The sequence below is a fragment of the Mixophyes fleayi genome, chromosome 7 (genome assembly GCF_038048845.1).
Source record: "Mixophyes fleayi isolate aMixFle1 chromosome 7, aMixFle1.hap1, whole genome shotgun sequence".
NCBI classification, from domain to species: domain Eukaryota; kingdom Metazoa; phylum Chordata; class Amphibia; order Anura; family Limnodynastidae; genus Mixophyes; species Mixophyes fleayi.
The window spans coordinates 37,602,817-37,621,280 of NC_134408.1; the positions used below are offsets into that span (position 1 = coordinate 37,602,817).

Genomic DNA, 18,464 nt, shown 5'->3' on the forward strand with positions numbered 1-18,464 from the left:
CATTTGACTGTAGGAAGCTTAGAAGGTCCTGGGTATGCTTCCCTGGCATAATAAGGCACCGCTGGGTGGCCAGCCAGTGTGAAGTGGGTAGAATTTGGCCAGATAAATCCGGTATCCACACACACACACACACACTTTTAATTTTGTATATATAATTCTGATATAAATTAGAATGGACTTCCACCTACAGACAAGCTGAGGCAGCCATGTTGTGGGCTGATCCATTATTCAGTTCTGTTTATTAGGTCCTAGTTATATTGCGGTACGTAGGTGACATGTCTACTTCATTGTTGTGAGAGCCAGGAGGCACAATGATTGAAGAGATTGTAAGTTGAAACAAAATAGTATTTATTTACTTTATTGTGGCCTTTTCCCCGACATTGCTAGGGATCATGCCTACAGAAGGACTGGGATCTCATATAGTCTTGTAAATGAATGTGTGTGTGTCAGCAGGGTGGCGATACACTGCATGATAAGAGTTCAGGGTGATATTCAGGAACGGTCTCTGCCATATTCTTCACTCAGAAGGGGGAATTCAATTAGCCGCAATGTTCCGCCAGGGTACTACGGTGCCCCAACATTGTGGATTTCTCCTTGCACCTCTATGGGGTGTGAAGAGAAATCAGTGCAAGTTTTGCATCAGGTAACAGACTGTCACAGTTGAAATATAGTCACAAAGACCTCTTTTGTTACTCTATAATGCATAATACGGAAACGTTTTGAAAATACCCATCTCAACTGGGCCAACAGCAGGAAGAAATGATCGGCCATCCCACCCACAGCTAAGGTTACTTCAACAGGTAATGGGGACTTACCGCAGAATGTGTTGGAGATTGGGACACAACTTCATCTAGATCCCGACTGAGCTCTACTTTGTCCTGTTCCTGGTGAAGAAGAGTCAGCCCGGCAGCAATATCACTAGGAACCAAATCTGTGTCCTGAAATAGAAGTGCCAATAATATTAATATATTCCACAAGCATGGTCAGCCATTAATGCCGATAGAGGTTTATCTACTGCTAATATAATGACAGGCAGATGTCAACAGGTGATTGGAGTTGATATCAGAGGGTCCCGTCATTGACTGGATGCCTGGGACGAAGGGGAGAGGAAGAGAGGAAATATTGTCTGTCAATGTTATTTTAACTTGTCAGCTACAAGAAATAACACCTGCTCACACATGACCTAGATCCCCAGAGTCCTACTCAGCATCTATTCTCCCACACTTAATACCCAACTTAATGGGTCTCCAAAATTCCACTTTTTTCACATTGTACAGTAACTTGAGTCACCCAAGACTCACACACACGCAGAAATAGAAGAGGGAATGCTGGAAGTCAATCCCAGCAAAGCTGTTGGGCTACACTGTTATTTAGTGGGATGCTAACTTAGGATATATGTACTAGTTACATTTATAAAACAGACTTGCTTTTTTATTTCTGTTATTGAAGTCCTACCTATCGAGCGTCATTTATTAAAACTGAGCCACAAAGAACTAATACAGATGGATTTATTTTCCCTACGTGACATTTTGTTATAAAGAGTAAATGTCAGTGTAAAACAGCTGTTTATTTTCTGTTAGGGACTTGCCCTACGGCAGGTTGTACTAATGTTATTTGTGAAGCTCTTTCAGTAATGACATAAGAGCTGTCACTGAGAAATCCCAAATAAGCAGCTACCCTTTTTATCAAAAAGAGAATTTGTTATACTTACGATAAATCCGTTTCTCTGATTCCATTTGGGGGACACTGCTACCATGGGGTTGTGCAGGGGAGCGAGGGATTTGGCACTTAGCAAGGATACATTAAACAAGTTAACTAGTTGACAGACCCCTCCCCTCTGCAGTCCCCTGTAGCTCCTCAGTTTGATTATAAAGCCCCAAGGAAGATAGGCCAATCAACCAAGAACATAGAGCAGAAGGGAGGCACTCTAAAGCAGCCCCCCCTAAAGGTGGGACAGCTCTGAAAGCTCGGCACGTAGAGCACTATGGCCAAAATTGGTATCTGAAGACGCAAAGACATTGAAGTGGTAAAATTTTGTAAAAATCCCAACATCTCTGGCATACAACTATCCTCCAGCATCTATAAGATTGCGCTCTATGCAGATGATATCCTCCTTACTATTACTAATCCCCTAACATCGTTACCAAACCTATTTCAGGAGCTCGATAATTTTTCTATAGTCTCGAACTTTAAGGTCAATACGGCCAAGACGGTTATCCTGGATCTCAATATCCCACCGAAGTTGAAGCAGCTTCTGGAGCTAAATTTTCCATTTCACTGGAATTCCGATAGTATCAAATATCTGGGTATAGCAATTACTAGAAAGGTAGAAGACCTCTACCAAGCAAACTACCCCCAATTGATAGCATGCCTCAAAAAAAGATATGATTTCTTGGGACAAGTTGATAATTTCTTGGGTGGGCCGGATTACATCAGTGAAGATGAATTTGCTCCCCAGGCTGCTTTACCTTTTCCATACCCTCCCCATCAAAGTTCCTATCTCTACTTTTAAAATGTTGCAAACTTCTATCATGCGCTTCATTTGGTCAAATAAGAGACCCAGGATCTCTGCTCGTATTCTACAACGCTCTCCCATGGCAGGTGGACTCAGCATACCCAATCTTAACAACTATTACTATGCGGCACGTGTAGCTCAATGTGTCCAATGGCACTCCCCGCCTGGGACCAGGGTTTGGGTGGATATAGAATCCGATCCGTTAGGAGGCTGACCGATTTGTTCTATCCTCTGGCTTTCAGCCGCACAACGCCCAGCCCCCTCTCGAACTCATCCGGTCATAGCCCTCTCCCTTTCAATCTGGTCTCGGTGTAGTAGAATGGCATCTCTATCTCCTGCCCCCCCCCCAGATACTTATACCTCTTTGGCTGAATCCAGCCATTTTACACCAGGCCTATCACGTCCTATGTACACAAAATGGGCAGGGGAAGGTAAATTATTACTGCTAAACCACATAACAAAGACTCTAACGTTCCCTCAGTTCTCAGAATTGATTGAACGGTGCGGGTTTGTGATGGGACAGTTCCACCAATACTTACAAATCAGACATTATCACCAACAGGTTAAGGTTCATTTGTGTGCTAGGCCCCCCACTGAGTTTGAGAACTTATGCCTATCGGGGCCATCCTCAAAAGGTCTAATCTCAACGCTATACAATGCCCTACTCCCCACCTCCACGGAGGCCAAGGATCGTTTTCAGACACAGTGGGAGGCAGATTTGGGAACATCTCTAGATCCAGTAGAATGGTCAGACATCTATGAGTGGACAGCACGTTGTTCCATAAATGTCCGTGTCAAAGAAAACGCCAATAAATTGCTGCATAGATGGTACTTCGTTCCCTCTAGGCTCCATATTATATTCCCTCAAACAAGTCCAACATGTTGGAGAGACTGTGGCCATACTGGCACCTTCATACACACATTTTTCTATTTTGTAACACTGTTCAAGATAAGATGTTACTAATAAAACGTATTTAAAAAAATTTTTTTTTTGTAAAAGTATAGAAAAAGGACCAGGTGGCTGCTCTGCAAAGTTGGTCCGCTGAGGCCCCATTTCTCGCTGCCCAAGACGCCCCCACGACCGGGTGGAATGGGCAGTAAGTCAACCTGGCACTAAACTCTCCATCGAATTCTGGTCGGAAGACGATGCCCCCACCTGAAACACTGGAACCACTATTTCTTGGTTCATGTGTAAAGCCAAAACCACCTGTGGTATGAACGAAGGAATAGTCCGTAAAGCCGCTCTGTCCTCGTGAAAAACCAAATATGGCTCACGACAAGAAAGGGCTCCTAACTCTGACACTCTGCGAGCCAATGCAATTGCCAGAAGAAACACTACTTTCCCCGTTAAGAACCTTAGATCTGCTGAATGTAATGGATCAAAGGGAGATCCTTTAAGCATATCAAGCACCAGGTTGAGATCCCATGGTGCCGTAGGTGGGGCATAAGGAGTAAGGAGGCTGGATATGCAAGACTCCCTGTAGAAACGTCTTAATATCCGGCATGCCAATCAAAGATGAAAGAAAACCAAAAGGGCTGATATTTGCACTTTAAAGGAGCCCAACCTAAGACCTGCATCCAGGCCATTTTGGAGGAATGGCAGATGCGGCGGTAGATACGAGCCGAGACTGGCTTACGAGCTCGTAACAGCGTGTTCACGACCCTAGGAAAGAATCCTCCAGACCGCCAAAGGCTGGCTTCAACAGCCATGCCGTTAAAGTCAACCAAGGCAAGTCCTGATGTCGGAATGGTCCTTGGAGAAGGAGGTTGTCTCGTAGTGGAAGACATACTCCTTGATCCACCGCCACTGAAATGATGTCTGCATACCATACTCTCCTCGGCCAGAAGCCACTAGTATCACTGGGAGTCCCCCTTGCCTTCCTCGCCTGAGAACGCGGTGAATCATGAGTTTAGGGGGAAACAGATATTCCAACTGGAAGACCCAGGGCATTGTCATGACAACAATGGCTACTGCCAGGGGGTCCCTTGCCCTTGCGCAGAATCTTGGGACCTTCCTGCTGTGCCTTGACGCCATGAGGTCCAGGTCCAGGTCCGGGAGACCCCATCTCCGGATCAATGACTGGAAGACCTCCAGATGGAGTGACCACTCCCCCGGCATGACGGCTTAGATAATCTGCTTACCAGTTCTGGATGCCTGGGATGAATCCCGTTGAGATTGTGGGCACATTTTGTTCCGCCCAGGCGAATATCTGTGCTGCCATTGCACCTGAACTTCTGATTCCTCCCTGTCTGTTGACATAAGCCACTGCCGTGCCATTGTTGGATTGTATCCTGACCGGAAAACCCCGAAGTATGGTCTGGACCCCCTGAAGGCTCATTAACATGGTCTTCAACTCCAGAATGTTGATAGACAGGAAAGACTCCTGAGTCGACCAAAGGCCTTGAAGTCGTAAATGAAGGGCCACAGGCCTTCACTATGATCCAGGACCACGGGACAAAGGACCAGCCTACCGCCAGGTGATCCTGGACCAACCACCACTGAAGAGACACTCTCGCTTTGGAAGACAAGCGGATTTTCTGGCGTTCCAAGTGCAGATGGGAACCTGACCACTTTATTAAAAGGTCCCACTGGAAGCAGCGGTAGTGTAAACGACCGTAAGGAATAGTCTCAAAGGTCGACACCATCTTCCCTAGGAGACGTATGCATAAGTGAATGGTTGGACTAGGAGTGGCCAAGACCTGTGAAGTTACTTCCAGAAACGACCTGGACATCTCCTCTGGGAGGAACACCTTTTGCTCCCTGGTGTCCATGATGAGCCCCAGGAAGGTCATTCTTTGCCAGGGAATCAATTGAGATTTCTTTAGGTTTATTAACCATCCGGGGTCCTCAAGAATCCTGATGATCAGAAATCAGGTGTTGTAACAAATTCGGTGATGTGGCCTTGTTGAGGAGGTCGTCTAAATATGGTACAATATTAACCCCTCTGGACTGAAGACATGATGCCATCACGTACATGATTATTGTGAATACTCTGGGTGCCGTGAAAAGGCCGAAGGGGAGTGGCCGGAAACGGTAGTGGGCTAATCCCACTGTAAATCTGAGAAGTGACTGATGTCCCTCCCAAATGGGGACGTGAAGGTAAGTGTCCTTTATATCGACGCAAAAAATTAATTTGCCTCTAGTCCGTTTATTACTGATCGGAGGGAAATCTCTCCACTCTTAGGTGTGGATTTAACATTCTTAAATTTAAAATGGTTCGGAATGATCCATCCGGCTTAGTAACCAAAAACAGGTTTGAATAAAAACCTTGTCTTTTCTGGCTGTCTGTTACCGTGCAAATGTCTACTGAAAGTCAGAAAGAAGAGAAGCGACACTTAGCTGCTTCGCCTGTCTCCTTTCTGGATCGTGTGGTAACGATGTTGCAAAGAAGCGACATGGGGCTGGACTTAACAGGTCTATCATGTACCCTCTTGTCATGATCCCAGAGGTCTTGGGAGGACGCTATCCACTACTCCCTGAACAGAGTCAAATCGCCCCCCACTCCTGCAGTCGCAAGAAGGGGTGGATGACAGTCGGGATGTCGTTTTGTCCGGAACTTTTGCTGACAGGCGTCTCGTAGAGAAGGAGGACCTACCTCTGTAAGAGCATCCCCTGCTACCTGTAGGTCTGTCCCTAGCCGTCTGACCTCTAGCAAAAGGGCCCCCCGAAAGGAGCAAAAACGAGGAGGCTTAGACTTAGTAATGTTCACCGGCAGAAACGTGCTTTTACCACCAGTGGCCTGACAAATGATATTGTCTAATTCAGGGCCAAATAAACTTGCGCCTGAATAAGGTAACACTTCAAGAGATTTTTTAGACTCTGCATCTGCATCCCAGGACCTCAGTAATAGGGTCCTTCTCGCTGTCACCGTGGAAGCCTGTATAGAGGAGGAAATAGAGGCTGCATTTTGGGCCCCCTCATATTAGTATCCAGAAGCTTCCTTTAGATGCAAGGCAAGGGGAAGCAATTCTGAATCCTACAGTCCCTCGGCCAACTGTTCTGGCCATGCTTCCATTGCTCTGGCAACCCAAGCCGATGAAAACATGGGTCTGAAAGAGGTACTTGCCGCTACAAAGATTGATTTAACTGAGCCTCGACCTTGTGGTCTGTGGCGTCTTGTAGGGCTGCTGTACCCTGTATTGGAAGCGTAGTGTGGCGAGCTAAACGAGCCACCGGAGTGTCAACCTTTGGGATCTGTTCCCAGCAGGCCAGGTCCTCTTCCTGTAACGGGTACAGGGTAAGGGATCTCCTTGGAATCAAACTTCCGGTCTGTTAATTTCCAAGCTGCTTCTGCTATGCCTCTTAATTCTACTGACGGTGGAAAACAGATAGCGCGTCTTCTCATTTTTTTTTTATTTTTTTTTAAAACACCCTGATCCGAAGATTTTGGTTCATCCAAACCTGTAAGGTCCAATTCTTGCCTTACTGCTAAGACCAGTTTGTCAATACCCTGATATTTAGAGGATTCTTCCAGGTCCATGACCTGTGCAGAATCTGAGTCAAAAGTGGGTTCGCCCTCTTTTGAAGACCCCTCAGAAGCAGAATGGGATAGAAGAAGATTTGTAGACCGAAGCCTCTTATTTCTAGAGAGTCCAGATCTTGGAGACTCTTGAAAACAGTTTAATATATTCAGGCCTCTGACCAATAATAAGGACCAAGTTGGTTCTCTAGAGGTAAGGCCCGGGTTCGTGACAGAGGATGATGGACCTGCCCCAGCCACTTCCGATGTCCCGGCGGTCACTGGCATCCCCAAAGCCCCAGGAAGGGCAGTTTGCTATGAATCGGCGGGGATAACAGCAGAAACCGCTGTTATCCCCGTAGACTTAGTAAATAGTTGGACCAGAGAAGTAACTGACTGTGCCAGGGAAGATACCCATGCCGGTTCCTCCAGTAGTGGTAGTACATTAGGCTGGGCCTGCATAATGAGCGTTAGAAATACAGTCACACAAGATATAGTTTGAATAAATACAAGTATAGCAACTAATCTAGAACAGTAAAAGTTGTATATTGTAACCAGCATATAAAAAGGATGTGAGTTGGCTAAGTAGAATACAAAAAGATTTTATTACTACTTGCACACATATAACAAATAACTCTCTAATATGAATAGAAAGGTATAAAATAATGGTACATAGCCTTGCAGCCGAGCACGATATGTCAGGAGAGGAGTCGTCAGCAGTGTCCCCTGAAGATAGTGTCAGGCTGAGGAAGTCTGTTTTCCTGGGCTGCCTTTGGCGCTTAGACAGGTTCAACCATGTATCTGGAATAGGTGGGGTAGCTCTATATTATTTAGCCCTGCCCCCCGACATTTCCTGCTGCTGTACTTTGAATCGGCGCTGTCTGACATCTATTGTGTCAGGCGCTGCATGTAGAAACCTTCTTCTACAGAGCAAAACAGATCCAGCAGCTGAAGCCAAGATTCCCCCCTCCTTTCTCTGAGGAGGGAACTTGGTCTGCCCCCGGAGGCCACCACCGCTCCGAGTACCGGCGCTCTATGCCTGTAAAGGCAGCGCTGGTGTTCGGGAGGCTATCAGTGTGACAGCGGCTTGAATAAGCCACTTGTCACTCTGATAAAGACACTGCCAGCTGTCATTGAGAGCCGTTTGCTCTCTCCAGAGAGAGGAGTGCCGCTGCCCCATAGGAGTGTATTCTCTTTGTAGAACACACTCCTCAGATCAAATGTAAAACGAAAAAATTGTACCTCTAAAAAAAATAAAGGTGAAAACAAAGGAAAAAAAGCTATCTAGCACAAAAAAGTAAGCTCAACTTCTTGGGCACTTAGTCTAAACTGAGGAGCTACAGGGGATTGGAGAGGGGAGGGGGGTCTGTCAGCAAGGATACATTAAACAAGTTAACTAGTTAAGTGCCAACTCCCTCCCTGCCCTCCACAACCCCATGGTAGCAGTGTCCCCCAGATAGGATCAAAGAGAAATAATTTGGGAAAAGCTTCAACATTTGTCCCTCAAGTATGTTGCCATCCCTTTCATACAATACTTACTATAGATACAGCTATCAGTATTAACACTGCACATTATAACATTTTCTATGGACAATTTATGTTACTTTTGTAGAAATACAAACGTACTGTAATTACTGAAGTAGCAAATTAAAAATTATTTTTATTAATAATAAAAAAAAATTAAAAAGACACCCGTAGAAGTACCCCATTGGTGATAAGCACCCTATCTTCATGTTTCAGCTAGACAGCTAGCCTTCTAATCTGCCATGGTGACATGTGACATGACATAAGCTATCGATAGTGACCCATAGTGGATTATTTACTAATAAATGAAGAAAGTCAACTCTTAATAATAAAAGCCCAAAGGTTCTATTTTGCAAATAAAAGTCTATCCTTTACTGTTGATAAGATATAATCTCTACGGCAGAGTGTATTTAATGGTTCCTGTACCTGATAATCTGATAAATTGAAGGAATGGAATTACATGCGGATCTCTGCATAGGCCCGGCCTCCACTGCTGCATCATCTGCTGGATGTCGGCATGTTTGAGAAACCTGCCCTGAACAGCTCCTTGCACTGGTGGTTTCATACCACTACAGTGGCCCAGTGGTTAGCACTTCTGTCTCACAGCACCAGATTCCCTACCAGGACCTTAACTGTGTGGAGTTTATATTTTCTTCACGTGTTTGCGTAAGTTTCCTCTCACAATCCAAAAACTAGTAGGTGAATTAGTGTGTGTGTGTGTGTGTGTGTGTGTGTTAGTGAATTTAGACTGTAAGCTCCAAAGGGGCAGGGATACTGTGTAAGAAAATATTCTCTATATTAACGCTATATAAATAAGTGGTGATGAATGCGATACCCACTGCCCCCGGTCAGATTAGTCAGCAAAAAAGGCTGGGCATATGTAAGGAGAACAGTCTTCAGATACAGCTGTCGTGAGATACAGGGTGTATCTAACCAATACTAAAAGATAGGGAGGAACTTGTATTCATAACATTAACCATTTGCAGTTATTATGCCTAGCTTGGCTAAAAAAAATAAAAAATATATGCTTTTACTTTTCAGCAATTGAAAATTAAAATATATAATAAACAGCAGAAAAGACCATGCTGAAAACTGTATCTAGTTGTATGGAAAATCTTACCGAGAAGTAGGTGCTGAAGAGATCTGCGATGCTGGAGAACGCGGCTCTGTTGTCGTTGTCATTGCCCACACAGCAGCAGAGCAGTCGGATGCGCGTCTCCCACACCCTGGTGGCAGTATTCTTAATGTTGTAAACCATCTGCTGTGACTGGCTGCTCTCCAGATCGTGGTCTTCGCTGCCCGCATAAGACTGAGCTTTCTTGCGGCCCAATGGATCAAAGACGATAATAACAGCTATGGCAGTGAACAGTATGATAATCCAACTGCAACACCAGAGAGGAAGGGGAGTTTATGCTGACAACTATGACATTCCAAATACAATGAAAAAGCATTGCCTAGATTTCTTGGTTTTTATTTATTTTTCCTAATAAGTAATTACAACAGTAAATATAGAGTCTGCTGTTGTGTAACTGGATACCTTTTAGACTAAAACAAGTCAGTGACTTGAAGGCTTCTGGGAAATACAGCAGCAAGCAATACATATAATCTACATCAGGCCTGTCCAAACTGCGGCCCTCCAGATGTTGAGAAACTACAAGTCCCAGCATGCCCTTCCAGCTATCAACAGGCTGTCTACTGGCAAAGCATGCTGGGGTTTGTAGTTTCACAACACCTGGAGGGCCGCAGGTTGGACAGGCCTGATCTACATGTTAGCATAAATCAGAACTACATAGTCCTTCTACTATGGTGACTAAAGTGGCATACTATTAAATAACTACTCTCGTGTAAAGAGCAAGCATAGCGATCTTACCTAGCGATGACTGTAACCAGAATGACATGTACCACTGCTTTCTTACATTCAACCCCATTGTCCGACACCCAGATTGCACCCAAAATTGCCCACACAAATTCCGGCACATAGAGGGCCAGGCGGATGTATAGGAGTTTAGGCATACACTTCCTGGGCCCTGGGTTGGAGATTGTACCTGCAAAACAACACAGAAGACAGTGACTATAAATATAACACAGCAAATGACACACATGGTAATGAACCAATCATTCACTTTATCATTTGATAAATCCAGTATATCGTCCATTTAATACACATTAGTAGAGCTTTGTGGATATGGTAACATTTTAGAAAGAGCAAGTCTACAGTTATTGTCTTAATAAAATCTCATGCAGTCTCATGTAATTATACTGAGGTCATTCCCTGGCCTATTCTGGTAACAGGTGGATGAACAAAATGCATTGCAGATAATAGCCAGATAATATGGCTTAAAGGTCACATGTAAAAGAAAGAAAACGTTGGTCCTGAGATAGGGTAGATCAAAATATACAGGTAATAGACACAAAATGGAAACACCTGGGTAAATGAGGAACACCAAGCATACTGAAAGCAAAGGCTTCCATATAGGTGTGGCTCATGCGTTAATTAAGTAAATAACATCCCAGCATGGTCAGGGTCATTCATAAAAATGCTGGACTGCCCTGGTTAGAATGATGGCTAGCATGTATGCTATAGAAGAGCTCAGTGACTTTGAAAGAGAGACGATTGTTGAGAAGCGTTTGCCAGGTCATTCAGTGACCAAGACAGCGAGACTTCCTAATGCGTAATGAGCAACGGTTTCTAAGGTGATGACAGCATGGAAAAACACCATCCGCAAAGGACACCAGAAAGCAGAATAATCCAGGATTTTGATATCAGTGTATTAATTCAAAGTCCAACACAGCTGAGCAACTGCTTACCAACTGACCGTAGATTGCAAATGTGGTGCGAGCAGCGGATTCATCAAAAACAGTCTGATGAGAAGTCCAGATAGAAGGCTATCATTGTCAGCTGCGGTGCAGAAACCACCCCTCACATCAGGCAATGCACGCTTGTGGGTTCAGAGGAGCAAAGGACTATTGACCAGTGGCGGAAGGTGACATGGTCAGACCAATCATGCTTCACGCTTGTTTCCAACAGTGTATGGTAGTTCTGTGTTGTTGTAGGGTACGTTTTCCTGGCATGGTTTTGAAGGAAAGGTCAGAGCCAATTGCTACTTACGGGTACTCAGTGGTCAGCTTCACCCCATGTTGCAGCATCTCTATTCTGACGGAAGGGGTGGCAACAGGAGCATGAGTTGTCATCCAATGGTTTGACATGATGTTATGACCTTCTCAATCACCACTTCTGAACGTAAGTGAGCATTTATGGGATATTCTGGTACAATGGCAGAGATAGCACTTTCCATCGCCTCAACCAGGCGTGAGTTGAGTGACTTTCTTTCAGAAAAATAATGCTACATCCCTCCCAATCCCGGACTTTACTAGACTCAATGTCGTACATGGTGACCTAGCATCCTATATCCATATTAACAGACAACAATGCAGAAAATGGCAGACTACAGATAAATGCATCTCAGCTCTCTAATGCAGTACAGCCTCCCACTAAACACCAGTACCAAGACAGCTCCCTTGTGCCCAGGCAATGTTACCAATCCTACATAGTGCAACTAAGTACATGCCCTCGGTCAACCTTACAATGCTCTAGACCAGTGTTGGGTAAACTCAGTCCTCAAGGGCTACCACCAGTTCATGTTTTTAGGATTTCACAGCTGAGTTAATCTATTTGGCTGGGTCAGTAATTATCCCAGCTGTTTCTACAGACAGAAATCCTAAAAACATGAACTGTTGGTAGCCCTTGAGGACTGAGTTTGCTCACCACTGCTCTAGACATAAAAATAAATAAAAAAATCTGTAAAAAAAATAATAAATTAGTAAACAAGCCAGTAACAAATGAAGCAAACTAACTAGAAGGATAATTACTCTCACCTTGCATACTGACATAGACAATGGCAGATACTGAGCATATTATTGCAGCCAACATGATAATAAGTACAATCAGGTAACTGTGCAGTACAGGTCCTCCGATGCAATCAAATTGCCCTTTGTGGACATAATAGAGCACTAACATCCCAATCCACCTGAAAGAAACAAACATGCTGAAATAGAACACTTATTGATCCTTCAACAGTTATAAAGTAAGTTAGTGGAATATTTGCATCTTCCGGGCGCAATTATATTAAAGACATTTTGAGCTGTTGCCTATAGCAACGAATCAGGTTGTAGCTTTCATTTATTTGGTGAATGTTACAAAATGACATATAATCTGATTGGTTGCTTTTTTCAAACCCGCAGTATAGTAAATATACCCTTTGGTGTTTTTAAAACACACATCAAGAAAGCATGGAATATGCATATAAAACACAGGAAGAAATAATTGGATAAACGCCATTTAACTCATAACACAATCAAGATGTATAAGTGCAATAGAAAGTAATATATTCTATTTATCATGTGACTTCCATTCTTTATCATGCATCCAAAATGCATGGCAACCAGATGAAAGCTGGAAAAAACTGATACAGATCCGGACATTAGACTTTAAACATTTATGGCCCATTCAGAGGTGTGTCAGATCAGATTGCCTCCCTCTTCAACAAATCTCTGTGTGTGGGATCCATTAGTTTGTTAGAAGATAATCAACAAAAATCTGTAATGTTTCTATATTACAGAAGTGATGCTAATTGATATAAAAACGTTCAGTAAATACTATCTGTATTAATGGCGAGTTGTGACTTCATGACTTCAATGTTCAGTATGAAAGCATGTGCATTATAAGGAATAATTTAACTGGAAATTATTCAGGATATTTGAAGTTACTGTAGCCCACAGCCTTGTACCTTTATATGGTCACTAATATCCCTAGACTTTACAGTAGAGATGTATATCAGCCCCTGGTATGTGGTCAACAGGTAGACATTCCTTTGGTCAACAATTGTAATGTAGACAGTATTATTTGGTTTACAATTCAAATGTCTACAGTATTACATAGTTAAGGATATTATTGTCGACCTAATCATACTTTCTACATTAGACTTGTCGACCTAATCATACTGTCTACACTATAATTGTCGACCTAATCATACTGTCTACACTACAATTGTCGACCTAATAATACTGTCTACATTACAATTGTCGACCTAATAATACTGTTTACATTACAATTGTCGACCTAATAATACTGTCTACATTACAATTGTCGACCTAATAATACTGTCTACATTACAATTGTCTACCTAATAATACTGTCTACATTACAATTGTCTACCTAATAATACTGTCTACATTACAATTGTCGACCTAATAATACTGTTTACATTACAATTGTCGACCTAATAATACTGTCTACATTACAATTGTCGACCTAATAATACTGTCTACATTACAATTGTCGACCTATTATAATGTCATTAATCTCGACTTTCCAAATCGGTCTATATTATGGTGTTGGCCATTTACATTGTTCTCTGTAGTTTTTCTTCCTCAGACTCAGAAGCAAAGAAAGGAGAATAAAGAAAGAAGATTGACCAATACTCTTAAGAAATCCTGCAGTGTTTGGTAAGCTACAACATTCAATTTTTGAGAAAATTTCTTTCACAAGATGTGGTTAAACAAGAACTGCTATAACATACAAGAACAGACAATATGTTTAAATAGCAAGCTAAATAATAGACCTAAATAAAGTATACTTAAGTCACTTTGTTGACAGTCAGAGATTTTAAAAAGCTGTTTATAAGGTTACAGCTTCAGGTCAAGACGCTTGTGTCATGATGACAGACTTGCGTTGACCGAGTAAACAGAAATATTCTGTACAGATTGAAGCATTCGGGTACATGGGTAGGATTTTAATTCCATCAGGGGCCCTTACAAAATGCAAGGTGTAGTGCAAAATCCTCCAGGAGCAGTGCCCCTAGATTTCTGCCCAGTGCAGTGGGTTTGCATAAACACAAAATATTTAAGGAGCAATCCCATAGAACTCCATTATATTGTACTGAATGGCATATTAAGACCATCATATATTGGTTGCCTGATTTTAAAGACCTAAAAGTGTCCCAGTATGTTTAACTCTCTCTCACACTACTGACCCATTATAACAGAGTGAGGCAATCTATGGCTCCATAACTACAAGTCCCAGCAAGGTCCTGCCAGTCAGAGGGCATCCTGGGACCTTCCACAGCAGCTATAGAGGCTGCCCAAGCCTTTCACCCACCAATAACACACATCCAGTCATCACTCACCATATCAGCCTGATCAGCAGCTCAAAGGCTCCAGGGAAGACCAGGTCATCACTGGCTATAACCCAGCGCCTACCAAACATGAACAAGCCCGGCATCTTGCTGGGGGTCCCGGGCAGCTACCAGGATAGAGGTCCCCCTGTGCGGCGACACTATGACACAGCCCAGGGATCACACTGCTCAGTCCCTCTCACTGTGTGCAGCGCTCTAATCACTCCGGCCGGAAACAGCGACACCTGGCTGCCAGCTCCGTGCAGCATTACATCACTTTCCTCATACTTCACTGAACCATTGCACAATATTATGTGATATTATATAGAACTAAGCCAGTCATTTTAGTACTAATAAAATAAAGATAGAGGATACAGAAAAATTAAAAACCACAAACTTTGCAGAAGCAGAAATCATTAATATTGAGACTACATAAATATCCTATGACATTGTATTCTGTACACTAGAAACATATCTACATTTGTTTTATGATATTCATTAATTGTACCTTGATCTATATATAGAATATTTATATAAGTAACAATAAATTATAATTTGTTTTTACTTAAAGAACAAATAATAATTTTATTAGAAATGGCTGTATCATATCAGAGTATATGTATTAGTGAGCTAAGATAAAGTGTCGGTGTTATCCTAAGAACTACTTGTGGAGCTGCAGTTGCTATCACTAAAGTTTTTCTACCTCAGAATGACACTGTTGTAAGTTTTGATTGTGCTAATCAACAAGAGGAGCTGTACACAAATGAACATATTCTTGTAATATTATAACAGGACACTACTCTTATTTAAAAGCATAAAAATGTTGCTTTCATTATAATTATTGTTCCATCTAAGCTGTGTACTCTGCAAATGATAGTATTCAAAATTAAAGTTCTTAGGAGACGTCCATTGTGCAGGAATTGAGCTGAATAGAATATTTTCATTTGTCATCTTTACTTAATAGGACTGGACAGACTGTCCCCCTGTAAGCTGCCCACAGAGATTCCAGGGGAGGACCACCCCTGCCCATTTACCACATTGGGGAAAACAGTAGAGATGGGTGGTTGTTCATTTAATGCTGCAAATGTGGTATAGCGACTCAATGTTACATCTACATGGAATGGGGAAGAGATAGTTAATACACAGACAGGGGCAGGCTGGGCTTGGGGGCAGTAGGGCATCTGCCCCCCCCCCCCCCCCCCCCCCAGGTCCGTCCCATAGAGACCTTGTGCTGGGTCACTTGCATGTTTTTCCTTTAAAATGTTCCTAATTGGTTGCTAAGTCTAGTCATGATCTTTGATCTACCTATGAGTCTTCTAAGCAATAAAAAGGCTTTATACAGATTGATAGATTCAAAATTTGCGACTAGTCACACCAAGTTTGAAGGGAAATAACTAACATGCTATTGTTGATATTGCAGTTTTTGACTCATATTTGCAGCTCTATAGGGTAAAAGGAGGATCCACACTAAATATATACAAAAAGCTGGATCTGGCTTTATCTGGGAATTTAGTATACATCCATGTGAATTTTTAGTGTTTTAGTTTTTAGTGAATTGTACATTTTGTGTGAATTTAGTGTGGATCCAAGTGTGTTTGTGTGAATTTAGTATGGATCCATTTTTTGTGTGGATCTGTCTTTTTATGTTAATTTAGTATAAATCCAGCTTTTTGTGTGAATTTAGTGTGGATGTGTGAATTTAGTATTAATCCGGCTTTTTTGAGTGTGTCTATTGGGTACTGTATCAACAGTAATGGAGCTCATTGATCAGTAGCATGTTAAAATAAAAATGCATGTCTATTGGCTCAACTCTACTTCTTTAGTAAGTGTTCTTGTAACAATTAATTTTATATACTTATTATAATCCTTTAATGCTGGAGGACCGCTAACGTCCATGGCTTTCACTGCAATATGGACGAGGGTGTGTGTGGATGCTGAACCTGGTTAGATTTCTGCTACCCTCAGGTGCTACATTGGTGCCACATTTACCACAAGTCTTCCGGTTCTGAATCGAGAGAGAGAGAGAGATCGAGAGAGAGAGATCGATAGAGATCGAGAGAGAGAGAGAGAGAGAGTGTGTGTGTGTGTGTGTGTGTGTTTTTAGACTGTAAGCTACAAAAGGGCAGGGACTGATGTAATTGACAAATATGCTCTGTACAGTGCTGCAGGATTAGTAGCGCTATATAAATTAATGATGATGATTTAACTTGTTATGGAAACAATATGATTGTAACATTGACTACACCAATGTATCTATACTTAGCATATCCTCCACAGTGGGGAAAGTGATGGGTGCAGTAACTAACACACTTCAAATATGCAAAAACCCATAGCTATTATTATTATTATTGTTTATTTGTAAGGCGCCACAAGGTTTCCGCAGCGCCGTACATGGTACAAACAGTAGACTATACAGGGTAAGACAGTACAGAAGTATCACTACCAATCAGAAGTCTGCTTTTATAGCCTTACTTAAATTACAAGGATGAAACCTAATTTTGCTTGTTTATTACACATTTTCATTTGCTTGTAAATAAACCCCATTGTATAGCAAGGTGTTATAGTCCAATTCATAGGGCAAGGCATAATACTACATATTACCTGACATGAATTCCTTGCTTCATGGATTTGAAGATGGCAAAATACATAGTTATTGTATACAGTGGTTATCCACAGTAGACAGCCAAGCGGTTCTTCATAGTCATAGTGCTGCCATCAGTATTGGCAAAGCTCAGGACACTGAACTGCCCAAGTGGAAGACTGCAGTACAAATGCTCTTTTGGGATGCCATGTGCAAACATTTCTGCAAATACGCCTAGTTTAACGGAAGCTCATGGATCTGCAGGACAATATGGTGGAGTGTACCGGCACACAGAAGTTTTCATTAGCGGATTGGAGTGGTTGGGCATCAAAAGGGAGCTTCTAGCTCAGTGTGGTTAGGTGCACAAGTGGGCACACACCTGCACTGAAGTACAAAGATGACATTTTGTTTTGCGGGACACGATTATTTAAATGTTATAAAGAGGTGGAGAAGACACATTACAGGGAGGATGCACAGTCCCTTTTTCTCCCTGCAAAAACTCTTATATTTTCCATCACCACCGATGTGCCTGACATTGGGTCTCATCCCTGTAGTTCTAATGGGACAAACTTTCCAACGTCCAGCTGCTTTTGCAGGAAAGCACATTTGTAGGTGCACTATAACCCAAGTAATAAAATTCTTAATCACCCAAAAGTAACACATGTAATAAAGACAATCCTGATGTCGTAAATAAGGCTAAAACAGACAGTAAGTCAGGTGAACAGCACAAGTGGGTAGTAGGCTGGATCGATGATGTGATGTGTTTACGGTTTCCATTCTGCATTTTTCCAGGTTTGTCTGCCAATCCTACAAAGTAGATGTACATACTTTTACAGGGTTGTGTCCAAAGACCAGGAAATGGGCCGAGACCTTGATTTACACTTGCCAGACAAGTATGTGGATTTACAAACATAAATTCTTCCGTCTATTCACCAATGACGTCCACTGCCTAGTTACACACTGAGGGCATTACAATATCAGATTTAGGGCACTTGGCTCCAATAGTCACAGGTAGGATATCCACAATATGCAGTGTGACATCAGACCACAGCGCTGTAATTACAGGTGGCATTTTGAGATATGAGGGCAGATTCAATTCCCCACATTTTTTAGAGCAACATGGTCAGCGCATTATTACCATTACTATGTAATTTCTTTGCTGATTTTTGTTCATAGTTCTATGAGCCACAAGCAAAAAGTCTACAGAGAAA

General features: G+C 42.5%; 1 protein-coding gene across 1 annotated transcript in view; it reads right to left on the minus strand.

The window, feature by feature from the left end:
* The window catches only part of DAGLB (diacylglycerol lipase beta), a 31,533-nt gene extending 16,650 nt beyond the window's left edge, over positions 1 to 14,883 (minus strand). The window contains exons 1-5 of the mRNA XM_075179684.1: positions 14,685 to 14,883; positions 12,376 to 12,527; positions 10,370 to 10,544; positions 9,620 to 9,881; positions 816 to 938 (exon numbers count right to left, since the gene is read on the minus strand). Of these exons, the coding sequence (XP_075035785.1) occupies positions 816 to 938; positions 9,620 to 9,881; positions 10,370 to 10,544; positions 12,376 to 12,527; positions 14,685 to 14,779 (807 nt within the window). The 5' untranslated portion in view covers positions 14,780 to 14,883. The remainder of the gene's footprint in view (positions 1 to 815; positions 939 to 9,619; positions 9,882 to 10,369; positions 10,545 to 12,375; positions 12,528 to 14,684) is intronic.
* Positions 14,884 to 18,464: the final 3,581 nt, after the last annotated feature.